Source organism: Eubalaena glacialis, chromosome 9, assembly GCF_028564815.1.
Source record: "Eubalaena glacialis isolate mEubGla1 chromosome 9, mEubGla1.1.hap2.+ XY, whole genome shotgun sequence".
Classification (NCBI taxonomy): domain Eukaryota; kingdom Metazoa; phylum Chordata; class Mammalia; order Artiodactyla; family Balaenidae; genus Eubalaena; species Eubalaena glacialis.
In genome coordinates this window covers 34,419,061-34,446,484 of record NC_083724.1, presented here as the reverse complement: position 1 = coordinate 34,446,484, position 27,424 = coordinate 34,419,061, and the positions used below count along the sequence as shown (strand labels likewise).

The window sequence follows — 27,424 nt, the reverse complement described above, 5'->3', positions numbered from 1 at the left end:
ATGGGGGGATGGGAGGGAGCCAGGTGGACAGGAGGTCCAGGTCTGTGGGACACCCCACCCGCACATCCCAAGAAGCTGTCACTGAGTCTAGGGGAACAGCGTGGCATCTGGGCCTCAGGGGAAGGGTCAGGACCAGAGGGGGAAGCCACCAGGAAATAGATTTCAGCTCCCTCAGAGGCAGAACTTTCTAACAAGAGAGCAAGCCAAGGATAGAAGGGCCTCCCCCACACTGGAGTGAGCTCTGCGCCACTGCAGGTGTGCAAGCAGAGGTGGGGTTGCTATGGAAGGGATTCAGGCATCAGATGGAGGGGCAGAAGAGACTGCTGGATCCCCGAGGAAGGTCTGGGATTCTCAAGCCTGTACCCCAGTTAGGAGGGACATTTGCTGAGGGCAGCCCAGGAGGCACATGTTCACCCCTGCAGGAACAGGACCATTTCAGGCAGCTCCATAAGCTGGATAAGCAACTGGATCCAAGCGTCCACCCTCTCACTTCATGGTAGAGCTTAAAGGACTCCTCTCAGAGACCCTGGGGCGTCACTGCCTTTTTTATGCGCAGCTTTCTCTGCAGTTCTATATTCCAAAGTAGGCTCTTTGTCCTCCACTCCAGTGTTCTGCCTGGACATCCTACCTAGAGCCTAGCATTTGAAGCCCTCCTTCTTTGCCTACCCGAACTCCCTTCTTCCTCCAGGACTGCAGATTTGGGGTGTAGGTGGGGCGAGGAAGTGAAGACATAGGTGCAAACAGCTCCCCAGAGCCTGCCTCTCTTCCCTCCACTCTTCCTCGGCCCTTCCTCCCACCCCTCACTTAAAGCCTTCAGGGAGCAAGCAGGCTGTAGGGGGCATGGCAGGATCACCCTGGAGTGAATTTCATCCTCTCACTATTACATTTAGAATGTATAAACAACAAGGTCCTAATGTATAGCACAGGGAACTATATTCAATAACCTGTGATAAACTATAATAGAAAATATTAAAAAAAGAATGTAAAAAAAACTCAAACAGATGAGGGTCCTGAAAGGTTAAGTGACTTACCCCAGGCCTTACAATTAGTAAGCCAGAGGGCTGAGATTCAAACTTGTGTTTCTCTGCCTCCAGAATCCAGGAGGGTTGGGTGGAGGAAGAAGAGAGGAGGGGCTGGGGGGCAGCACTGACCCCACAGTGCTGGGACCCACAGTGACAGGACCCAAGAAGGGCTTGGTTACTTGAGTGTCTCCCCCAAGATTGGGAGACCTGGAGGGTTGAAACTATGTTGGGGCCTCTTCATGTGCCCATGTGGGACATAAATCAAGCAACCAGAATATTCGGGAGAGAGAAGAGGGCAGAGCTGGGCACATCCAGGGAGCGGTGCATCAAGATCAGAAGGTGAAAATGATGAGGAGATGGGCAGATGCCCAAGATGCACTTCAGCTCTGGCCCCAAGGTCACTGCAAAGGGAGCCTTGTGTCCAGTGGGCAGAGTTGGCGCTGCCACCCTCAGGCCCACTCCCCACCCCTCTGAGAGAGGGGTCGAGCTCAGAACGGGCCCGGCTTCTACACCAACCCACCAGCCCCCATTGGACAGTGGGGGAAACTGAGGTCCTGGGAGGGGTAGGGACTTGCCCAAATCACACAGCTGTCTAGGGGCAGAGCTGGATTCAAACATAGTTTCCTGCCTCCCAAATGTTGCCCAAAGCCATGTCTTTAACAGCAGCAACAGAACAGTAACCCTGCAAAAAGCCACCAGCTGCAGCCCTCCAGGACCCTTTCCCAAATCCCTACAAGAGAGGAGCTGCTTGAGGGCACTGCCCAGCCCCGTTCCTCGGTGTCCAGCACCAAGCACAGGGCCTGGCACAGAGCAGCTGCTTCGCAGACCCTGCACATCAACCACCCTTGGGTGCAGAGATTTTGAGAGCAGTGGCTCCCAAGCCTGCTGTGCATGGCATCTCCCTGGGAGCTTTGCAGAAATACAGATTCCTCGGTTCCACCCAAGAGAGCGATTCTGACTCTGGTATGAGAGGAGGGGGAGGGAGGCCAGGAATCTGTGTTTGTATAGAGCACCCTGGGGTCTTGGTTACACAGCCAGATTGAGGACCAATGATGCCCTTTTAGCTGCCCTGGTCTGACCGGCCCTTTAGTCTAAACTCCCTTATTCCCAAGGGCCCTGTGATGGATACTAAAGTGCACGCCTGGAAACTTCCATTCTCCCAGCTGCCGGAAGTGGTGGCTACTGACAACTCACAGCTGTATGTCTCCCTGGGATTTGCCCTTGACTAAAGGGGGCAGCCTTGTCCAAGCTCATACCCCCTCCCCAGAGCAGCCCACGCCCAATCACCAGCCCAGCCTCTTGCCTTGATTTGGGACATCTCTGAAGGGCCAGCCCAGCTCCAGAGCTCCCCGCAGCCTTGGCTGAGGCCTCTGAACTTCTTCTTCCACCTCACTCCCTGCTGTGAGCATTCCCCAATAAACCTCCCGCACATCTCAGCATACCTTTCTGGGGAACCTGACCTAGGCCAGGCTCACCCATGTGTGCCTTGGCTCAGCCCAAACCAGTGGTTTGCCCCTCTGTCCTTAGATGAAGATACCTCCTGTGCTGAGATCTCACGGACAGCTGCTTGCTTTGGGGTTTTTCTGTGTAGGACCTCATATCAGCTCAGACAAGTTGCATCCTTTTGACTCAAAGACTTTGAACTTGTCCAAGTAATTTCTAAACTTCACTGAAAGTCTGAGAAAAGGGGGAAAGTGATACAATTACCCATATTCCCAATACACTAGCCCAACTAGTATAATTTCTTGTGTTGGCTGCCATCACCCACACCCTCCAGCCTGCCCTCTGCTACTGTACTTCTGGAATTTGACTTTTATGTATGGCATCACTTGAGCTCCCTTGTCCTGTGACTTTCAGGTAGGCTTGGCCAATAGGAGGCCCTGGCAGGAGTCAGAGGGCTAATGGGAGGTCCTGGCAGGGTTCAGAAGGCCAATGGGAGGCCCTGGCAAGGGTCAAGGGTAGAAAGAGAAAGAGCTCAGGGTGTTTCTCCCCACCTGCTCCCTGGCTTAGTTACAGCCCTTGCCAAGCAGCCCCTCCTCCCAGCTCCAGTAACACTGCTCCCTCCCCTTGTCCTCCAGGGCACAGCGGTGGTCCCGACTCCCACTGTTGCTAGTCCCCAGTGCTGCATTTGCCATGGTTGACTCCCCTGGTCCTGTCCAAAGTACTTCCTCACTATTTAAGCCCCACTGCAAATAGCCTCTCCCCCATGAAGTCCTTGGATTTTCCAATGAGCTGTGCTCACCCCTCTGAACGCCTGCATTCTCTGCTCCTCCCTCCCAGGCCCACACTTTCTTGGCCCTGTTCTGGAGGAACTGGGAAGTTCCTCAGGTCATCCACACCTCCACAAGAGCACATAGCACGATGTGCCCTTGGCCTTAGTGAGGCAGCTAGGGGAGAACGCCACAGTCTCAGGGACTGATGGAGAGGAGCTAAGCTGTCAACAGCTCCTCCAAGGTCAGGAAAGACAGTCTGCCCTTGCCCTGGCCTGGAGCCCGAGGAGCCAGCCCCAGCCTGGAGAGGTGCTGAGTATGTGTCCTGGGAGGGAGCTGGCGGGTCCGGTGAGCCGACCATGTCCGGAGGTGGACACTGCATCAAAGTGCTGAGCAGGCCAACAGCCCTGGAGTGGGGCTTGAAGCTGTGCTTAGCTAAGCAGTTTTTATAATGTACCTTCCTAGGGCAGTATCCAGATTCCGGGGAACAGGTATCCACTCCGCAGAGGGGAATTTTCCAAAGGGGACCAGAATCCGGACGCACTGTGGTTATGGTTATTGTCATGGCAATTAACCTGTCCAGCTGCTCCTGGGCTGAGAGCTCCTATAGGGTGTGAGGCTCTGTCTGAGTCCCTGATAGATTCCAGCATAATGGTCTGGCTCAGTCACCACTGGCTGAATGAATGAATGAGGCCAACAGGACACTCCATTCATCTGCCTGCGGTGAGCATCACTTATGCCTGCTGCCCAGTGTTCTGAAAAGAAGGCTCAGGAAGCACCTGTGCTTCGTTTGTGCTGTAGGGTATTAGAGAAGTTGAAGGGTTCTTAGGCAGAAATATCAGAATGCTCTAGAAAGGAAGCCACAGAGCAAAAGTGGAAAAGGCTGCACATCTGTGATACGTGAGAAAGGTAACAATGACAGCTCATGTTTACTGAGTGCCCATCACATGCAGAGTCCCTCATACATGTCATCTCACTCCTCTTGACCACTGGAATAAGCCCAAAAGGTAAAATTATGATCAGCTTATGGGTAAGTAAAATGAGACTCGGCGATGTTCAGTCAGTTGTCCAAGGTCACACAGCTGGGAAGTAATAAGCCTTTGATTTAACTTCAGTCTATCTCTTTCCACAGCCCTGCTGTAAACTACGGTCAGCAAATATTTTCTGGAAAGGGCCAGATAATACATATTTTAGGCTTTGCAGGCCATACCATCTCTGTCACAACTACTCAACTCTGCCTTAACATTGCATGAGCAAATGAATGGTCATGGCTGTGTTCCAATAAACCTTTATTTACAAAGCAGGGGGCTGGATTTGGCCTACTGGCCCACAGTGGCAGACCCCAGCTCTGAACCCACAACAGAGAGCCTGTGGTTCTTTTTTCCCCTCTAGGAAGGCAGTGGGAGAGAGGAAAGAGTACAAACTGAAATCAGGCAGTTGCAGACTAGAATGCTGGCTCTGCCCCACGCTGGGCCACCTCGGGCCAGCAAGGGAACACTTAAGGTTGTTACAAAGGTTAAAATAAGCTGATACATGCTGTGTCTACCATGGCTGAGGTTCAGTCAATGGCAGTGTTTAGTATCAAGGTGATACTGAGGTTGGGAGAAGGGAGGGAAGGGCTGCTGGTGCCACTGGAACTAAACCCCGATGGGTGCATCTTCTCACAAAGGCTGGCTACTTTGGGCTTTCTGCAGGAGAATGTTATTCTGCACCCCACGAAACCCCAAAGGGAATTCACAGGCACCCATGGTGGGAGGAATCTTTGTACTGTCCCCGGAAGGAGCAGATGTGTAGTGCTTGGTGACTCCCCGACAAGGGTAGGCAGGCAGCTGTTCCCAGACTTGATATGGCAAATTGTGTGATGTGCTGTGTGATGTGCTGTCTTCCTGGGGCGGCCAGCCAAGCGGTGATGGGGGCCTCTGTCACCCCCTCCCCCACTGCCTGCTGCCCACGTCTGCTGATTCATGCGGGAGGGCCTGGGTGTGCCAGAAGGAATCCAAAATGGCTCTAGTGCAACACAAGGCTTTGGAAGAAGACTGAGGACCTGGGGGCAGGAGGACAGTTCTTCTCTGTTTCTTTTTGAAGGTCATAACTTTGGCACAGAAAGGAGGATGTGGGGAAAATCCATCAATATTGCTGGAGTCCAGGCTATGGCTTATGATGCCAGATGATGAGCCCCTGGAAAGGGATGGCACTCACTGCTCCAAGACTGGCAACACCATGTTTGCTGGGAGAATTTATCCATCTGATCAAGAGGATGCTAAACTGAAATTTGAGAGGGAGAGGAAAAGTGTCCAGGAAAAATATAAAACCAGATATGATGAGGGCCAGTATATATAAGGAATTTTAAAAGGGGGCCACAGAAAAGGAAATGCTCAGGAACTGTCATGTATCTGTATTCCAAAGTATAAAGTATGGGTAACAGTGTTAACTATGAAACTTTTGGGAAAGATGGTAAAGCTGAGCACAGATGTCCAACTCCCACCTAAGCTACCTCCTTCTGAAAGTGACAGAAAGGACCAAGGGAGTATAAAAATAGGGGAGATCTGCTTCAGCATTGGAAAATAGGAAAGAGTGCCATCAATATGCCACCAACTTTGAGGAATTTCTGCTGGGTACAGTGCCAGTGGAACCAGATTGAAGGCTGACTCACAGCTCTCCTTCCTGGGAAAGCAGCATGGTGCTGCAAGGAGGGCGGACGTGCCCACAGGACCCATCTCACAGCCTTTGCTGGCGAGTGAATGAGTGCTGGAGCCACAGGACAAGTACAGAGCCCACCACGGGGAGCCCACCTCTCACAGTGCAGCCCAAGAGCCTTCAGGAGTGGCTGGGCCATTAGATCCAAGGACAAGCAAAGCTTACCCAAGCCTGGTTCGCCCATGATAGGCCTGGATGTCTCCCAGACACAGTGGGCAGGAGAACAAGGAAGAGACCAGGAGGGATAGGACATATCGGGAACAGCTGTGCACAAAGTAGAGAAGAAATGCCCACAGCACAAAATGACTCCCAACCCCCCAGGCTGCTTGTCCCTGGCTGGTAATGTGAACTTTCATCACCCAGTCTTCCAGATTAATATCCGAGGTGAAAAATCTCATAGCATCCAGATAAAGCAATGAGGGGGCCCCAGGAGAAGTAAGCAAATACCAGGTCAGGGAAGACCTAAAATGCACATGTAACCTATAAAAATCTCCTGAAACATAAAGGAGACAAACAAGGAATGCACACAGAGGAAGAACATCACCTCTAAAAAGATTCACTATAGGAACCAGAAGTAAAATGTATTGTCTGTTTTGTACTTCAAGAAAGGTAAAGAAAACCTGGCCTCTAAGATGTAAGAAATGGAATATGCAATAGAAGAGATTGAAACTAAAAGAAAGCCGGTAGAGCTAAGATGATAGTGACAGGAAATGAATAATATTATGAGAATTTTGAGAGGCATTAGAAGCAGTAAAGGACAGAATTTAATTGTAGAAAACCAATGGATCTTGTGGAATACAATGGTGAGATGTTTTCTCAGAACATACAGAACAAGGATTAAGATAAAAATGACCAGAGAGAAAATAATAACATGGAGAATAAACAACAGAGACACACTCATAAATTGCTGATACTTCTAAAAAAAATACCAGAACAAAAGAGTCTAATATAATTAAAGATATATTACAAGAAAACTTCTGCAATCTAAACACTGATTCTTCAAATAAAAAACAGCAATCATATTTTAAACAAAATAGACAAACATCTGACATGAGCCATATTTTCTTTTTTAATTCCAAAGATTAAGAAAGAAACCCAAAAGCACCCAGCAGAGGAAAAAAAAAAGACATCTACAAAGAGATCAAATCAGATTGTATCAGACTTCATTACAACATTGATGTAATGTCTAAAGAGGTTTGAGGAAGAATATTATGATCATAGAAATTTATACTTCATAGGAGAAGCAACAGAGAGAGACTGCGGTCTATGTAACAGCATGGTAGATAGAAAAACCATATACCCTTCTTGAAAAATATTACTGAAAGATGTATGCATGCCACAGAGAGATAAATCAAAAGACACAACTCATGAAAGATATGTCAATAGAAATTGAAGCCATATAAATATGGATCTGAATCTTAAAAATCATAGTTATTATAATATAGTTTTAAAATAAAATCAGTATTTCAAATAACAATTGAAAAAGAATATCCACAATGTAAAGAACAAGGTCAAGATAGAGAACAGACTTGTAGCTGCTAAGGGGGAGGGGGTGGGGGAGGGTTGGATTGGGAGTTTGGGAACAGCAGATGCAAACTACTACATATAGAATGGATAAACAACAAGGTCCTATTGTATAGCACAGGGAACTATATTAATACCCTGTAATAAACCATAATGGAAAAAATATGAAAAAGAAAATATGTATATATATAACCGAATCACTTTGCTGTACAGCAGAAACTATCACAACACTGTAAATCAACTATACTTCAATAAAAAAAGAATAAAGTCAAATAAAAACTCAAATTACAACAATTCAAAATTAGAGGCAGTGAGGGATGGACAGTAAATAAACGTGCTAATTTCTGTAGCTAACAATAGATATTGCAATTTTATACTGGTACTTAGAGAAGTAGATGCCTAACATTTTAAACTGAAAATGCAATTATAGAATAGTCTTATTAAAATGAGGATGCTATATTATTTAGCTGAAAGTATAGGATTTGGCTAAAGCTGTAATCAAAGGCAAATTTATTGCCTTAAATACATTTGATAGCAACTAAAAAAGAGTAAAAAATATATATGCAAATCAAGTAGTTAGAAAAAGAATGGCAAAACAAACATAAATGAAGAAGGATGGTATTAATAAAGATAAAAGCAGGAGAAAATAAATTAGAAAGTAGGCAAATAGAAGCAAAACCAATAAAAACCCAAGTGCTGGTTCTTTGGGTTAAAAAAAAAGATAATGGGATGTTTCACAGAAAATTTAACTTGTGTTTTTGCTATATGTTCTTCAGTAAAGGAAATGTCTGGAAAACTTGTTTATCTCTGGGAGGGGGATAATCTTTAAAGGGGAAGCAAGTGGACCCCCAGAAGCAACAAAGGTGTCTGCTTTAATGCGTATGAGCAGCAAAATGGAATAGGACCATTTAGGGGTAGGTTTCTAATAGAAACCCTCTCTGATTCTTGGGGGGTATGGATATCAGAGAAGAAAAAGCCAACAGAGGTTCTGGATCCATGGGAGGAAAATGACCAAATCACTTCTGACAAAATGTTCCTGCATCCTGGGAGTGGCTCCAAAAGGAACTTAGTGAGGAGCTTGAGGATGCCTGGAAGTGTGTCTAGGGACCTCAATCAGTGGAGGTAACCAGTCCAACCAGTGTCAACAGCATCCCTAGGAGGCTGCAGAATGCAGGCTCCCCCAGCTGGGTGAGAGGTTGTTGGCTATTTTGGAAGAGGGTGACACTTCGAGAGACAGATCCTGAGCCCAGTAAATCTGGCAGGTGGAGTGCTTGATCCAGGTTTAATTTAATTTGAAAAAATAACAAATATGACCATTTTTTGCATACTGAATTTAAGATGTTGATACCAGTTGCATCAGTAAAGAAGCAAACTAGCTGGCTTAGTCAAGGAAAAAAGTGGGGAAACATCTGTAATGAGAGACCATATAACAAAAAACAAAAAAATTTTTTTAATTGTACTGAAATATATACTAATAAATTTGCAAATCTTAAGCAAGTTTACTATTCTCTGGAAAACCTAAGTTCTAAAATCCACACAAGAAATATAAATCTAAGGTGATCAAGAAGCACGGAAGAAGCCAAAAAGATAACTTGTATCAAGGGTGGGATGGGGGACGCAAAATCCTGGATGGTTTCATAGACTCATTGTTTGATATTCAAAGAGCAGCTAATCTGTATATTCTATAAACTGCTCCAGAGCGCCTAAAAAGACGGACAGCTTTCTGATTCATGTTGTAAAACTAGAATAACTCTGACAACTAAACCTGATTGAAGATGGTATAATCAGAGTAAAATATAACTATTAGCACATGTGTTTATAGAAAAAAACTAGATAATTAAACTGATTAAAGAATAATGCAGCATAACAAAGAAAGGTCTATTTTAGGAATGCTCATATGGTTTAATGTAAATGTGAATTCCATATCCATTTATCCAGCTGCCTAGTCAACCTCTCCATCTGGATATCCAATAAGCATATCTAAACTGTGGATTTCCTTCTCTAAAAGTTGCTCCTTAGCATCCTTCCTCAAGTTAATAAGTAGTAACTTATTCCTTCCAGTTGCTCAGATCAAAAACTTTGGCCCCATCCTTGATGACTCATTCTTTTTCACATTGCACATACATTCCATCAAGAAATCTACTTTGTCATCTCTACTGTAAAAAAATATCCAGAATCCAGCTGGTTTTCATTATCTAGTCCAAGTTACCACCTTCCACTCAGCAGCTAGGGTGATCCTTTTAAAATGTAAGTCAGATCATACCTTTCTTTTAAAAAAGCTCTCAAGTAGTCCAGAAATAAATCCATACCACTATGGCCAATTGATTTTCAACAAGGATGCCAAGACCATTTAATGGAGAAATAACAGTCTTTTCGACAAACTGTGCTAGGACAACTTGACAGCTTTTCATACAAAAGACACTTACCTCACACCGTATACAAAAATCAACTGAAAATGCAAAAAGACCTAAATGTAAGAGCTTAAACTATAACGCTCTTATGAGGAAACATAGGTTTAAGTCTTCACGACCTTGGATTAGACAATGGTTTCTTAAATACAACACCAAAAGCACAAACAACAACAACAACCAAAAAAACCAAACCGATAAAATGGACTTCACCAAATTAAAGGCTTTTGTGCAAAGACACCATTAAGAAAGTACAAAGACAACCTACAGAATGGGAGAAAATATTTGCAAACCATATATCTGATAAAGGTCTAGTATCCAGAATATACAAAGAACTCAACACTGAATAGCTAAAAGACAAGTAACCCAATTAAAAACTGGACAAAGGATTTGAATAGGCATTTCTCCAAAGAAGATATACAAATATGCCAGACACAAATGCCACATATTTTATGGTCCTTTTTTTCCCAGTTTTTTTTTTTCCTAGTTTTGAGATATAATTGACATATCACATGGTATAAATTTAAGGTATACAATATAATAATTTGATATATGTATATATTGCAAGATGATTACCACAGTAAGTTTAGTTAATATCCATCATGTCACACAGTTAATTTTTTTTTCTTGTGATGAGAACTTTTAAGATCTACTCTCCTTAGTAACTTTCAAATATACAAAACAGAATTGTTAACTAGAGCCACCATGCTGTATATTACATCCCCAGAACTCATTTATTTTATAACTGGAAGTTTATACCTTTTGACCACTTTCACCCATTTCCCCTACCTCCCATCCCTATGGTTCCATTTATATGAAAAGTCTATTATAGGCAAATCCATAGATATAGAAAGTATATCTGTGGTTGTCAGGGGCTGGAGGGAGGGGGAAATGAGTGACTGCTAATGGAAATAAGATTTCTTTTTGGAGTGACGAAAATGTCCTGGAATTAGATAGTAGTTACGGTTGCACATCATTGTGTACATACCAAAACTATTTACTTGTATAATATAAAATGGATAAAATGGTTGATTTTATGTTATGTGAATTGCTTCTCAATAAAAACAAAACCCAAAATACTCTCCAGTAGCTTCTCAACTGACTCAAAGTATAAGCCAAAGTCCTCACTAATGTCTTGTAAGGGCCAGAAATCCCCCCAAACCTCCCAAAAAACTGCTCCACTTCCCCCTCACCCATTCTGTTCCAGCCGTAATAGCCTCCCTGATGTGGTTCCAGCACCACCAGACTCACTCCCATATCAGGACCTTTGCACATGCTGTTCTCTTTGTCTGGAACCCTGTTCAACCAGATATCCTATGACTTGCCCCTCACTGCCTGCACGCATATACTCAAATATCACCTTATCTTTGAAGCTGTCCTTGACCTCACCCCACCCCCCATGGCATAACCTACTCCCCTTACCCTACTTCACTTTTCTCCCTAGCACTTATCATTATCTGATATATTATACATTTATTTGCTTAATTGTTTTTTTTTATCATGTGTCTCCCCCTCTAGAATGCAAGCTCTTTGAGCGCAGGGACTTTGTTTCATTCACCAATGTGTTCACAGTGCCTAAAACAGTGCCTGATCTGTGCTAGGTACTCAATGAAGAGGTGTTAAATGAATGATGCATTATAGAATGAACACGAGGAAACTGTCACACTAATAGAGCAAAGAAAAAACCACATAACTTTTGATATAGATTCTAAAAAGACATCTGATTTTTCATCGTGCATATCTGGTTCAAACACCTAATAAATAAAAACAGAACGTCCCTTAACATGATGAGGAATATCTGTTCTTCTAACAGACATCATACGTTACAAACAACATTCTCATTAAAGCAAGAACACGACAAGAATATTCACTATTATCACTATTTTAAAATATAACTCTATGGGACTTCCCTGGTGGCACAGTGGTTAAGAATCTGCCTGCCAATGCAGGGGACAAGGGTTCGAGCCCTGGTCTGGGAAGATCCCACATGCCGCGAAGCAACTAAGCCCATGCACCACAACTTCTGAGCCTGTGCTCTAGAGCCTGCGAGCCGAAACTACTGAGCCTCCACACAACTAGTGAAACCCGTGCGCCTAGAGCCCGTGCTCCACAACAAGAGAAGCCACCGCAACGAGAAGCCTGCACACAGCCCGTGCACCACAATGAAGAGTAGCCCCCGCTCGCCGCAACTAGAGAAAGCCCGCGCACAGCAACAAAGACCCAACGCAGCCAAAAATAAATAAATAAATAAATTATATATATATATATATATATATAACTCTAGGATGTTCAGTAAATGAGGCAATAATAATAACAGTAATAATAGCTAATATATCGGGTGCTCTTTTGGGCATTGTTCTAAGACCAAAGTGCTTTATATGTATTAATTTATTTTAATACTCACAACATCTGAGGTAATATGAGTACGTTTTCATTATCAGGGACATGGAAAAATTAAATGATTTGCCCAAGGTCGCCTAGCTGGTAAGTAGCTGAGTTAGAACTGGAATCCAGGAAGTTTTTCTGTTCTAACCACTATGCAGTACCTCCTCAATGAAAAATTATGAAGATAAAGATGGTGTAACTGTGGAAAACAGAAAACAAATTTGTTCTTGCTCCAGATGGTATTGTTGTCTATCTAGAAAACTCGAGGGAATTAAGAGAGGAAAATCTACCAGAAGTAATAAAAGTTCAATATGGCCAGTCAAAAAATGTAAATATGCTGATCAATAGCTTTCCTATATTCTAGCAATAACCACTTAAAAAATGTCAAGGAAATTAGATCCCATTCCCAAAAGTAATAATAAATGTAGAATACTTGAAAATAAACCTAACATAAAATGGACAGGATCGACATGAAGAAAATGACAACGCTTTACTAAAGACCCAAGATATTTTGAATGGAGAGATGTTTGTTCATGAATGGATAGACTCAGTATTATAAAGATGTCAAATGTCCCCTAAATTAATTCTGGAGTTACTGAAATTCAAATAAAAACACCAGTGGCATTTTTGGAACCTTACAAAAATTAATGGGTGAACATAGAGACAATTGTGAAAAAAGAAGGCAGGACTGCACATAAAATTATACTAGAAAGAAAGAATATTCAAAACACTGGGATGCCAATTTCAGAATAGATAGTTAGATCAATGGAATAGAACTTTAAAAACGCAGAAACAGTCTAATATAACAGCCATTAGCCACATGTGGTTCCTCTGCATTTGAAATGATGCTGAAATGATAATGTTTTGGGTATATTGCATTAAATAAAATGTATTATTAAAATTAATTTTCCCTATCTCTTTTTTCTTTTTAAAATGTGGCTACTAGAAAATTTAAAATCACATTTGTGGCTTATATTATATTTCTATTACACAGAACTGGAAAGTATATATTAAAAAAAGCAGTATGTTATTTTCTAAAGATAAAATTTAGCATAGGCATTTTAAATGGGTCAGGAAAAGATGCATTCATTAAATGCCAGAAGAATTACTGAATGATTATGAGAACAGAAGAAAGAAAGGTATGATATCTCAGGCCACATGCTGAAATTCTGGTTAAATTAAAAAATGAAGTAATAAAAGTACTAGAAGAAAATGTAGGTGAATTTACAGAAATTCTTGGGATGGGAAGAGAATGCCAAGCTAAACTTAAAAGTGAACAAAAAAATGGTCTTCTTAAACTTGACTATACTAAATATTAAAATTTTTAATATTATCAAATAACATAAAAAACAAAATTGACTGTCACATGAAACATGGGGAGATACTTGCAATAACTGTGACAAAGAGCGGATATCCTTACTTTATAAAGAGCTCTTATAAATCAGTAAGAAAAACTCCAACAGGAACATGTGCCAATAACATGAACAGCCAATTTATGAAAGGAGAAACAGAAATGAGAACGATTCCTAGTAAAAAAGAAATTCAATCTTAGTAGTAATCAAAGAAATGCAAATTAAAATAGCAATTGCCAAGGATCAAAAAAGAATAATATACAGTGTTGGCAATGAGTACTCTCATATACTGCTAAGAAACTCTAAATTGGTATGATCTTTCTGGAGGACATTTTGGCAACATGTACAAAAGGTTCCAAAATGTGCACACATTATTTCTAGGAATTTATCCTCGAAATATAATCAGAGATGTTCACACAAAAATACAAGTATGGATTTACTGCATTGTTGTTTGTAATCAGGAAAAATTTGCAACTATCTCCATATTTAGTTTTCAACAGCTATTGGAAAAAAACAGCAACAGAGAATACCTCCTGTACCATCCCAGATCCCTCAAAATGTCAAAGATTAAAAACAAAAAAAAATCTCTAACAGTTCTGGAAAATGATTAAGAAGACCATCAATGGTCTTATATATAAGATATATATCTGCAGAACTATACTGGAAGACAGAAAGGAAGGGAACAGATCAAAGGGATAAAGAAGACTGGAGAAAAGCAGCCCCAAACACATCAGGCTGTGGCAAAGGCAGGGACAGTTCATGGGGTCACCAGGCCCACAGTCGAGAGGCCATTACGAGTGACGGTGGTGGAGAATATCTGCTGGCCGGGGAAAACATTCCCACTGGGTTGCTAAATTAAAGAAGCCGTTTCTATAGTAAGAGCATGTATTCTTTTATGCAAGTTCACTCATATGTATTGAAAAAACTGTAAAGACATATGCCTATAGATGTTAACACTGACCTTTCACTGGGTAATTATGGCCAATTTTTAATTTTCCTTTTTGTTCTTCTGTGTTTTCCAAGTTTTCTGCATTGAGTATATATCAACATTATGGTTAGAAAACAATAATGAGTACTTTAAAACAAAGAAGCAAAAAATAATAACAAAGAGAACTTAAACTTTTTATGTAAGCAATGAACTACAATCTTATTATTTTTCTTTTGAATTCCTGCAGTAACCTTCTGGCTGGTTTCCCAGACTCTAGTCTGCTCGTCCCAATCAGCCTTCAAGATTGCTACCATCTCTCACCGCCGATTTGAAACCTTCTGTGGCTCCCTGCTTCCTACTGCTGACAGATGAAGTCCAAACATGGAGGCATGTGGGGCCTTCACCATTCCTTCCCCCAACCCATTCTCCCCTTCTCGCCCTACACACTGAACTGTCCAGCCCTAACTACTTACAATTTCCTGAAGGTTCCACATACCTTCCAACTCTACTCCTTTGCTCACATAGCCCTGGCATTACCCAAGCCTGGCAGATGGGCCTTGGGGAGAAACCGCAGCCAGAATTACCAGAATAGCTCTGGGGACCCACACATGACAAGATGCGCCGCCTTGTTAGCCAAGCTCAGCCAAGGCTGAAACAAAGTCTCCTGGGACACCTTGGTAGGAGCAGGTGTGGAGGGACAGTGCTGGGCTCTGAGATTTGGGATCTGGGAAGATCATAAGACTTAAATGCAGAATCCCACAGCAAAAACTCCAGGGGACTGTGAGGAGCTCTGCTTGAGACATGGGTTGCTTGGACCAGACACCTACCTCCTTGCTCCTGTGGTGAGTGTTGGGCAGGATGGATGGGGGATACTGGCCCAGGCCCGCGGCCTCCTTCTCTCCACAAGGGGAGGTACAAACCTGGGTTCACACCCACCTATACCTGCCACCGCTTGGTGAAGCCTTGGCAAAGTGACTTAATCCTTCCTGAGTCAGTCTGTTCTTCCAAATGGAGACGGACCATGCTGGGCAACTGAATGTCATCACCTGCACACAGTAGGTGCCCCATAAATGGCAGTAGATGATGTCATAATTACATTTTCCTTCCCAGCGGTCCTGGTGCAACAGCTGCTTCATGGGGATCACCTCGTGCTCTGGGAACCTGGCCCAGGGACTGTGCAGGAGGCCCCAGGAAGTGTCCCTGGTGAGGGCTTTGAGGTGGATGGCCAGGACCCCCCCCCCAGAGACCTCCAGGATCTTCTTCTGGGCCCTCACTCACCCCTGTGTTCCGGGGTCCACGCAGCCTGGGTGAAGATACATCTTATATCACAGCCCTGGTGAGCAGTGAGTGTGGCACTCACCCAGGCCCTGCATGAGCCCTGGGGCTAGCACCACAGACCCCAGCCAAACATCCTATCCTCTCTGAGCAGGGTCCAGGGCAGCTCCTTTCTTTTAAGAGTTGGGGTGTGTGAGGTGGGTGGGTGCTTGGCTCTGAAGACCTGCTGTGGAGTGTGAGAGAGGACGCATCCGCCATCTCCTCCCTGTTCTAGAGTGGAGGGTGGAGTGTAGTGGGCCATCTCTCCAAGGGCAGAGCTCTGAGCCAGACCAAGGCATTTAGCCTGCCTTTCTTCAGAAAGCTCAGCCACTGCAGCCACCCCTGGACAAGAAACCCTGGATGTGCCCCCAGATGTGTACACACTGCCACCAGGATGGCAGAAGGACCAGAAACCGCAGGCCCTGACGGAGGGTGGTTCTCACCGAGGTGGGGTCTTCCCGCTCTGCAGGGATGGGTGGGCAGAGCACCTGCTAGTTGCCTGCACTTCCACCTGGGGGCATGCACATGAAGGAACAAGTGTTGCTTGAACCTCAGAGTCTGTCCCATGGAATCTCGGCCTCAGAAGCCTGAAGGTCTGCAGGGCCAATTCTTGACCTTGACCTGGAGTTTTTCCCATTGACTATCTGCACTGGACCAGGGCTTCAAGGAAAAGTCTATTGCCAGTACTACCCCCTACCCCTCATCCAGCTCCATCTGTTAAATGAACAGGCAGCCAAATGGCTTCATCCATCTCAGTGGTCCTCACACTTCAGTCCCTCCTGTACCCTCTTAGAGGCAATCTCACTGTGTACACGCATCACCTATGTGTTTGCTAGCTTAGTATTTTCCTCTAAACAGACTCATTTTTAAATGAAGATTTCATTCTAAACAAGAACATCAATGAAGTTCAGTTTTGATGGGCTAGTAATTTTTCCCCCTGGTATATAATAACATAAATACACAACTATTAAAATTGTACAAAAATCATATCACATATACATACCACCCTGGGAAATAATGGAGCCCTCCCCTCAGCGCCAAAAAGGCTGCACAAATAGCTACCTGGGAGAGGGCAAGATGAATATGGAGCAGTCCCTGCTGGCTGGCCCACAGGTCTCTCACAGAGCAGGAGGTAAGAGCATTAAGAAGGAGAGGATGTTTCTCGCTTGGGGGCAGACAGCCAATCACCTAAAAGCATCAGCAAGTTTTTCAAATAGAAGCTGGGGCGCAGGGTGGGGCACTAGGACCATCAGGATTAGAATCTGACCTGTCAGGAGTCCCCTCCTGCTTCCTAATGATAGAAGATCTGCAGGTATGTGGGTGGCCCAGGTGATCCTGCAGCCTAGAGGAAAGCCAAGGACAGAGGTCAGAGGTGGCTCAGTGTGCCTGGCCCTTTTCTCTGATAAAGTGGGCTTAGGAGCACAGTGGCCTCAGCTGAAGGCTTCCCATTCCTCCAATACAGGGATTCTCAAACCCCAGAGGGTCTGACTCAGGGGGCCTGGAGTGGAGCCCTCAAATTTGCTGCGAACAAGTTCCCAGGTGTTGATATTGCTGATGCTGCTGGTCCAGGACCACCCTGCAAGAACTGCTTTAGAGGATGGGATTACCCGATCCTGGTAAGAGAGGATTCTGAAGTGATGACAACTCAGAATGAACATCCCAGGGAGCAAAACACATAACTCAGACACAAACTACAGCGTGCTCATTCCCAATGCCCAACACTGACGCCACCCAGAAGAACCACATGGCAGGACCCAGGTCACTGCTGGTTCCAGTGGCCAGCCCAGAACTTTCCACTGAGATCTCTAGAAGAATCCTCCAACAACAATGTCACATCCAAAACAAGACTCAGTTAATAGATGACAGAATGACCTGAGCTGAGTTCTGTGGGAATGTGACTTCCCAACTTTGCCAGTGCCTCCCTTCTTCCCTATGGCCCCAGCGACTCATGACAGGGACTGAGACTTCTCTGTACCCCTCTCACCCCCATCTTACCATCCTAGCTGCAGTCAGACTATGGGCCACAGAAAGGAAATCACTGTATTCACCCCTAAGAATCTGGCCTAATGGATAGAGATTGATTTACTGACATCCTTAGTGAACCCAGACGCGCCAGGTAGCATGCAGGGTGAGGGGACAGAAAGGCTCTTGTCTACTGGGGCCTTCCAGTCCAGTGGCAGCAGGTGACCGATGAGGAAGCAGATGGGGTATTTCTCTGCCCTGTGCAAGGAGCTGGTACAGAGTGAAGCCCGAGGGGAGAGAAGCACAGAGGCGGCACACCTGTCCCAGCCTGGGGAGGAAGGCGGAGCCAGGTGTGGGGGAGGACGCCTCACAGAGAGGAGCCAGCATGGAGAAGAGGCTGGACCAAAGGGGGAAGTGCCTGAGATGAGACAGAGAAGGAGGCCTCAGGGGATGTGAAGGGTCTCTGCGGCCACCCCAAGGAGCTCATCCCTGCTCAGAGCAGCAGGGAAGGGCTGACGATTCTACTAAGTTTGACTCCTTGATTAGAAGCAAGCACAGGGTCCCCTGCCCTCATCTTTGGGCATGTCCCCCAAGCTGTATAAGTGGCAACTTGAGAGGAGGTGACCAGAAACCCCTTTGGTGGGGCAGACGGCAACCTGGCAAGCAGAGAAGGCTTCAGAGAGCTGCAGAGGGCCGAAGGGGTAGGCGCTTCGAAGAGGAAGCTCTGCAGATGGTGCCCTTTTGGTCTTGTATAGATCAAAGGCTTCGGTGGGTCCCAACTCTTGAGGGAGACTCTGGTGTGGAAAGGTCAGCCCCAGAAGCGCCGAGATCACTGAAGACCAGTGACTGGGCAGGGAGTCTCTGAGCCGGCTTGGAAGGAGGGGAGGAAAGAGGAGCCGTGCTCGTGGCAGGCACTACACCCCGCCACACAGCCAGGTTCCTGAATGGCAGCCAGCCATGGGTTAAGGAACCAGACTCTAGATGACAATAAAAATAACAGCCACCCCTTGCATGGTGCTTATTATGAGTCAGGCACTCCTCTTAGCACTGTAACTTTCTGAACATATGTAATCCTCACAACCACCCTTAGAATTAACCATTATTATCCCCATTTTTAAGAGGAAGAAACTGAGGTACAAAGAAGCTCAGTAATTCTCATGGTCACACCTCTGGGAGTGGCAGGATCAGGGTCAATGACCAGATCTCCCTAAACCCTCACCACAGATTCCTTGAGCTAGGAGAGATCTTAGAGGTCAACTGACCCAACTCCCTTATCTTACAGAAGGGGAAACTTAGGCCTAGAGAGACTGAGTGATTTGTCCAACAGTACTTAGCTGGTTAGTTGCATCATGGAATCAGGAACCCAAAGAATAACTCAGTGAAGATGGTTTAGTAGAGCATAGAACCTGGAGCTGGGAGAAGAGGCTCAAATAGCCCTCTTGCTGTCTCTGTTGGTCCTCCGAGGCACCCCTACTCATTGCCTTCATCTCCACCTCATCCTTGCCTCCATCCTGTGCCTGCACTGCCCATGTGGATGCCACAGCACCCTGGCCTCTCACTCCCCCCCTCCCCTCCAACTTCAGGATTGCTTTCATTTGACATTTCTTCCAGTGTACCAGTACGGAACAGAAGTGCTTGATGCTGCTGATCGACCAGTTTCATAAAAGGAATCCAGTTTCCTTTGCACTCACAAAAAGCTGTTAGCCCCTGGCAAGTTTCCAGGGCCTGCACTCCAGCGATGCAGCCCAGACATCGGGAGAGGGATGCCAAAGCCCTTGGGCACAGAGAGGAGTCAGCTGGGCTGAGAGATTTAAATTGAGAGGGGTTCTTGCCAGCAATACTACCAAGCAACATCCTGTCCTTAGAAAAGAGGTTTCCTGCTGAGATGCCCTGAAACCCAGCTGAGGGCTCTAACATAGCTGTGCAGGGACACAGATGTGGTACCAAACTGCCAACACCTGACCCCAGTGAGGACAGAGTAATGGAGAAAACACTGACCAATAGTCTGTCAGGCTTCCAGCCGGGGCTGGGCTCTTTACCAGCAAGTGCCCTGGGGCAAGAAGGCACCCACCCTCCATGACCTCAGTTTCCTCATCTGTAAAATGGGAACCATAACCCCTCCCTACAGGGCAACCAGCTGTGAGAGTGTTGGGAAATCTATAAAGCACTCAACCAAATTGGGGCTGATCATTTATCCTCTTTACACCAAAGATTTGGGGTTTTTCAAACCTCCAAGGCTACACACAGGTAGTTCCCATGTGACTGTAGGAAGTTATAGATGGAAAGAAGGAGCAATGGGAGGTCTGGATCAGGCATCCAGACTCCAAGATTCAGTCCTAACTTCTCTGCCAACAATCTTTCATGGCTTCGGAGGTGCTTTGAAACCCTGAACTTTGTTCCTTCTCCTCTCTGGGCCTCAGTCTCCCCTTCTATACAATGAGGAGGTTGGAGGAGCTGTCTCTAAGGGCCCCTCAGGCTCTGTCAGACAAAGACTCCCCTGGAGAAAAAGCAGGTCCCTCCAAATCTCTGCAGAGTCTCATGTTAATGGGGCCACAGGACTGGCCCTCCCCACCCTCCCCACTGAACTGTTTCACACTCATTTCAGAACATTTGTGGCTGCTGTATAAAGGGCAGGCTACCAGCAAAAGCCTCTTCAGTGTTTGGCAGTGAGTCACTCCCACTGGAGGTGAAGTTCCCCTTGTGCCTCTCCCTAGGGACTGGGAAACAGAGGTGGGAAGATCAGGACCATCTTGTCAGGGAAAAGCTGGCCTTGTCTGGATGACTGCAGATGGTGGGGCCAAACACGTCTGCTTTTCAAGCACCTCTGAAAACATCCCTCTCTGTGCATAAACTATAGTTTACAAAGCTCTTTAAAATTCATGACTCATCTGATTTTGGCAACAACTCTGCAAGAATAGGCATGGGAAGGGTTACTGTCTCCATCTTATAGGGGAGGAAACCACAGCTCAGAGAAGTGAGGTGACTTCTCCAAGGTAGCACAGCCAAAGCATGGAGTGCCCTCTCCTTCCCAAAGGAGAAACGGGGCAGAGCTTCAGAAAGGTAAGTGCAGAGCTGGAGTGGAAACCAGGTCTGTGATCTCCAGCCCTGCTCTGCTCTCCCCGCCCATCCCCCGCCCCACACTGGCAGAAGGGGCGTGTCCTCCCTGACTCCTCTCACTGAGGTCTGCCTGGACACCCGCCTCATACATTTCCCCCCAAATCAGCTCACAGTTGTTTTTTTTCTCTTGGGCTGCTAAGCACACCTGGAATGTCTTACCTTGTTGGGAGGCTCCACGTATCAAGAGCACACATAGGAGAAGATCGGAAAGTAGGAACTATAAAGAGGCTAGGAAGAAAAATAAGGAACCATTCTGCACTCAGCTGAGTGGAGAAAACTTCTTAAAGATTTGTGAATAGTAAAGATATGTGGAAATGGGAATTTTCAAATGTTGTTGGAGGGACTAGAAATTGGAACAGCCTTTCTGGAGGTCAGTTTGTCTCAACATTTTAAAGGACCCAATAATTCCACTTCTAGAAATCTATTATGAAGATGCACACCTAGGTGGGAAGGTGTTGGCTGTGATATCAAAAAGCTGTAAACATTCAATAAATTACCATCTATCCATGGGACACAACACCATGGCCCATTAATAAGAACGAAGTCAATCAAGATCTCTAAGGTCTGTTGTAAAGTGAAAAAATGCAAACTATCTAGTATGAGGACATTTGGGTTTAAATATATTGAAAAAGGTCTGGGCAGATGAACACTACACAGAAAGCAGGACTTCACTTGGAAGAGAAAGTGGATTTAGAGGGATTGGGTAAAGCAGCCTTTTTCTTTTTTTACTATATATAATTTGGCTTTTTTGTTGCTGTTATTGTTGCAACAATAAACCCCAGAACACCAAGTACTGATGTATACGTGTAAGTCATTAAAACAAACAAACAAAACCAGAAAAACCACCCAATCCACAGTGACTTTGGAAACTTCATTCCAAGCCAGCTCCTCCCCAAACCCTCCTCACAGGAGAAAGGCCCTTGGCGGCACCTTGTGATTTTAGACGGCCACTATAGGTCAGCAGCAAGGACAACACACTACAGGGGCAGTGAGGGAACAGACCACGTGATTTAGCCAAACGGCACAACGGAAAAGAAGGTTCCACTCCTGAGCTGTGCAGGTTGGAGGCCTTCACCTGTCCCGCGCACAATCGAATTCCTCAACAGCTTAAAGGCCCCGTGTCAGAGCCCATCCCTGATTGAGCCGTCTTGCCCCTTGCCCGGAGGTGGGTGAGATCGTGCCTCTCGGCAGAGCGTACCTCGGAGAAGCGCTGCACGTCCTGGGTCAGTGTGCCCACTCGCTTCCACTGGTAGTGCTTCAGCAACTTCAGGATGGCTGGATTCACTGCGTTATCTGATGGGACCGTCCGAAAGAAGTAGGGGTATTTTTTCTTATCTGCTAGAACAGGCGTGGTGGCAGCAAAAGAGAGCTGAAAACACAGAAGAGACAGCACTTTTACTGGGGGGACCTCAGAGCTGTGGGCCCAGGATCTTTCCTTAGGGAACAGAGGTCTTTAGTTCTCACTCGAGGTACAAACACACAGGCAAAATATTTTTAAACCTTCTTAGTGCAAAAGTAACAAGTTATAATTGAAGGGAAGGTTTTTAAAAATGCAAAATAAGGAGAAAGAACCATCATTAATGTTGTAGTCTAGCTCCTTCTGATCCTTCTTCCATGCACGGCAATGTTTTAAAAAAAGATTCTTGAGATCATTCTACATACACATTTGAACTGTTTATTCCCTCACTTAACATTATCCTACAAGCATTTAACCGTCCTGTTAAAACTTCTTGTAAACATTTTAACATGTAAACTTTTTAATATCAGCATAATATTCTAGCATATGAACATAGCATAATTCACTGAATCATGTTTAATTTGGGGGCATTTAGACTTTCTAATTTGTCATTATTGTCATATTATTCTACAAGCGTCTTTGTGCTTGGCACTTTTCCCCTATATTTCAGGCTATTTCTGTAGGATAGAGTCTAGGATATGAAATTTCCCAGATAAAGGATGTGAGCTTTTAAAGACTTGATATTTATTTCCAAAAAGGATTGCATCAATTTACACACCCACTAGACAGTTATAATTAGAGGGCCAATCTCACCACACTCTTATCAACGGACAGAAATAAAACATCTTTCTATCTAATTTATTAATGATTTATCACTGAAGAACTGGAATCATATTGCATTCATTGGTTATACATAAGGTTGAACATTTTTCCATGTGGCCGATAACTAGTTGTATGTCCTATTTTAGGAATTGCTTTTTTATGTCTCTTGTTTGTTTTTTGAGTGGTATCCTAATGCTTTTCTTATTGAATTTAATGAAGACTATTATATGTACAGCTTTCAAACTCAGGCTATTACAGTTGCTGCAAATATCCCAGTTTGTTTGCTTTTACATTTTGTGTATGTATATTTTAATTTACACTCAGTAGTCAAATCTGTCCATCTTTCCCTTTATTAGTCCTTCTTTTTTTAAGTGCCAGTGAGTTGCTAAATTGGATTTTAATTATCTGTCCTACAGGGCACAGCTTAAATGTCGCCTCTTCTATAACATTTCCTCTGATCTCTGCTTTCTCTTTCCCTCAGCCTCATCCACAGAAGGCGGTTATCAAATTTTTTGATCTTTGCAGTGTGATGGTAGAAAAATGGCATCTTCTTGTAGTTCTGATTTGCATTTACCTTATTATGAGCGAGGTTGAGTATCTCTCTTATGTTTAAGAGCAATTTGCAGTTTCTTTCTGGAAAGTGTTCACATCCTTTGCTTGTTCTCCAATTGTACTCTGAGTCTTTTTCTTATTGATTAGTAGTAATCACTTATTGATTAGTGATCTTTTATAGTAGGGAGATTAACCCTTTGTGATATAAGTTGCTAATTCTCCCCCAGTTTGTACTTTTTCTTTTGCTGTTTCTCATGGTGTCTTTTGCCATATAGAAGTATTTTTTTTAATGTGGCTGAATTTATTAATTTTTTTTTCTTTCTGTCTTCGGGTTTTATGCCATATTTAGAAAGGCCTTTCCCACTCTGAGATTATAAAAGAATTCCTCCATGGTTCCTTCTAGTCTGTCTATCATCCTCCCCTGTCTGTCCTCACGGGTTTGTCGCCTGGTGTGAGAGGATGGAGGAGACCCAGTACCCACATGTGATGAGCGCCTTCCAGCACAGGTTCAAGAACAGGCTGACTTGGTTGGCCGTTAGGCTTTATAAGATCCTGTGGTCCCTGACAAATTGTTTTGTTTTTCATGTGTCTAGCAAGTATTTAATAAACTCTTGTATAGTAATTTTTTTGTTGTTGGGTACTGATAGCTCCAGAATTTTGTGACCACTGTTGTGGTTATGTCTGTGCATCACTAGTTAATGCTACTTTGTCTAACCTTATTCAGTATGCTTCATTCACCAAACTGTGTGCTCAAAATACATAAATACAATTTTATTTTATTTTATTTTTGGCCGCACTGCACGGCTTGCGGGATCTTAGTTCCCTGACCAGGGATTGAACCCATGCCCTCAGTAGTGAAAGCTCGGAGTCCTTACCACTGGACCGCCAGGGAATTCCCAATACTATTTTTAAAAAATAGTATTTCCTTCTTTCTCTTGTTTCATTTAAATCTTTGATCCAGAGAGGGCATGGCTGAGCAAGATCACTCTTTGCTGCCACCGGCCTTCCTTCCCCACCCTTGCTGTCTCAGCAGCTCTAGATCCAATACATCTCAGAGTTCAACTTTAACATCCAGGGAAGTAACATCCTGGCACCCTCAGGCCCCAGCTGAAGTTGCTTTACTGCTCCTCCTGTCACCTGAGGAAGCACTTCTTTTCCCCCCAAGACTTTAGCAGAGCAGGGCAGTGGAGATCTTGTCCCTTTCCCTGATCTGTCTCAGACGGTAGATGGCCACTACCTAGGATCCCTGGATCTCCTGCATCCACTCAGCAGTCTCAGCAGGTCCTGTCTGTTGGAGCTGAACATACAGCAACCCATCAGCTGTCACCTGGAGCTAGAGAGCACCTATAGGAACCAATCTCTAAGATCCCCACAGAGACAGGACATCACCCCAAGACTGGTAAAGGTCAAGGATAGATCAACTGTTAAAAAAAAATTCTGGGTAGAATAAGGCCCAATGAGAGAGGAAAATCCCAGCTGGATATATTGAGGACACTCAAATCCAGAGCTGTCCAGCAAGGGAAGGCCTGCTGTTGGAAGTAGCGAGATCCCTGTGTCTGGAGGTGTGCAAACGGAGGCTATGGCCTAGCAAGAACGCAGAGGGGCTGCAAAGTGTCTGAGAACTCCTTAAAAACTGTATGAAAAAGCTTGTGTGGGCATGTATGTGCATACAGACACACACATTTTTCTGAAAAGAGGATCCATGGCTTCCATCAGATTCACAAAGAGAATCCTAGAACCAAATAAGGTCAGCACCCCTGCCTGAAGGTGATACTTAGGTCGCATAGCGAGTGTAAGAAATAGAAGCTTTCTACAGTCTGCTCAAACCTAGTGTCTTATTCTTCTCTCAAGATTAAAATAACACTTCCAGCTTCCTACGGTCAGTGTAAGAAGGAGCTATTAGAAAAATCAGGCAGCAACTATTTCAGGACCTGGGATTGGTATATGTGCAATTGCATCCCCCAAAATGCTTATCTGATACAATTTGGAAAATTTTGGTTTTCTGATGTGATTTCTGAATCACACTCTGGTTGATACTTTGCTGTTATTGTCCCATTAGTTCCAGGTCCACAATCAATTGTTGCTTGAACAACCTCATATGTTTGCCCTATAGGTAATTAGAGTGGTTACTGTTCAGTGAATAAATGGCCCATTGTGTTTACAATGGGCTTGGAGTACAAAATACGCCCCAGGTCTAAATCATGTTGGGTGCAAAATATTAACTGGCACTGACATTTTCTGCACCATTTGAGATAATGCACACTTTGATTAGATTGCTTTGCATCACTGTTCCTCTAGCTTTAGCCTTCTAAACCTTTCTTCCACTGGGCAAAGACTGCAGGTGCCAGGTAGCACTGCTGAACTCCAGAACTGGAGAAACCTGAGAAATCATCTAGCTCGGGAGTTCTCTACTCTGGCTACACGTTGGAATCACATGGGGATATTTTTAAAAATATTGATGACTTGGTCCCACTCCAAACCAAGTGAATCAGAATCTCTGGGCATAGAGCCCAGGCATCAGTATAATTTAAAAACTTCCCAAGGTGATTACAATGCCCAGTGAAGGTTGAGAACCACTGATACAGCTCAACAGCCCTAGCTTTGAATATGCAGACCAAGGCCCAGAAATGGAAAGCTATTGAGATACCCACCAAAGTCAATAAGAGGTAAAAGCAGAATTCGAATCCAGGCCTAAAGGACTCTAAGACCAATGCTCTCTCTCCCTCTGATGGCTGTCCCCTGCATCCTATGAGCTTGCCAGGCCTTCCTCCCCCAGCACAGTCAGCCAGCATCTGCAACAACAGCCCTGTTAGCATCAGCGCCCTAACTCGAAGACCCAATCTTTCTGGGCTCTCCTGCCTTATTTCACACAACCAAGTTCATTTCTAAGCAGACTGTGATTGAGGCGTCAAGTTAATCCCTAACCAAGGATTATTTATTTCAGAGAGTACTTTTTATTTTACAATTTTGTTATCATTTCTAGTTTTATTGCATTGTTTTGAGAATTTGGTGTGTACAGTGTCTGCTTTCGGAATTTATTGAGGTTTTTTTTTGGTGGCCTATTATACAATCAATTTTTGTGAAAGTCCCATGTTGGCCAGAAAAACAGATGCAGTCTCTAGTTGTAAGCTATAAAATTCTTTATCAGACTTCTGATGTATAAGAGATATAATCCAGCTAATCAATTACATTATTAACACATGCTTTGTATTTTTGCTTACTTGACCTATCAAAGACTGAGAGGTATGTTAAGTTTTTCTCTATTGTCTCTGACAATTTCTCCATGTTATTCAAATGTTTTGCTTTATATGCTTTGATTTTATGTTGTTTTGAGGATAAGTGTTCATTACATCTTTATTTTTCAGCAATGTATACACTTCCCTGGTGCAAACAGCAGGTACTTAATAGATAATCATTGAATGAACTGAGAATTGAAATATTTATCAAGGTAAAATAACCCTGTTTGTCATTTTATTGCTGTTTGTTTCATATAATATCTTGCTCAATATTAATATTGAATTAGTATCTCATTTGATATTAACATTGAAACCTTTATTTTTTGCTTGCATTTGCCTGCCATAGCTCTGATTCTCCTTTTATTTGTATTCCATTAAGATTGTTTTTAAGTATATTTCTTGAAATGAGTACATGAATGGATTTTAAAATATATGCTTATTGCTGCAATAAATACTTGGTCTTGCTTTCATCATCTTGTTGGCAGTCTTATTCTTTTTTTTTTTTAATGTTTCCTTTTGTTCCCTTTGGTATTCAGACTTCTCCATTCTGAATATATTAATCTTGCTTCTTGTCTTAACCTGCTAGAACATCTTTTCATATTGTGAAGAAGGGTAAAGGGTTGAAAATTTGCTTAGGATGACCCTCTGCTGCTTTGAC

At 44.1% G+C, this 27,424-nt stretch overlaps 1 protein-coding gene across 1 annotated transcript in view; it reads right to left on the bottom strand.

Annotated features, from left to right (window-relative positions):
* GABBR2 (gamma-aminobutyric acid type B receptor subunit 2) overlaps nucleotides 1-27,424 on the bottom strand; it is a 360,010-nt gene that overhangs the window by 195,831 nt on the left and 136,755 nt on the right. Inside the window, exon 3 of the mRNA XM_061201103.1 lies at nucleotides 22,118-22,288. Within this exon, the coding sequence (XP_061057086.1) occupies nucleotides 22,118-22,288 (171 nt within the window). The remainder of the gene's footprint in view (nucleotides 1-22,117; nucleotides 22,289-27,424) is intronic.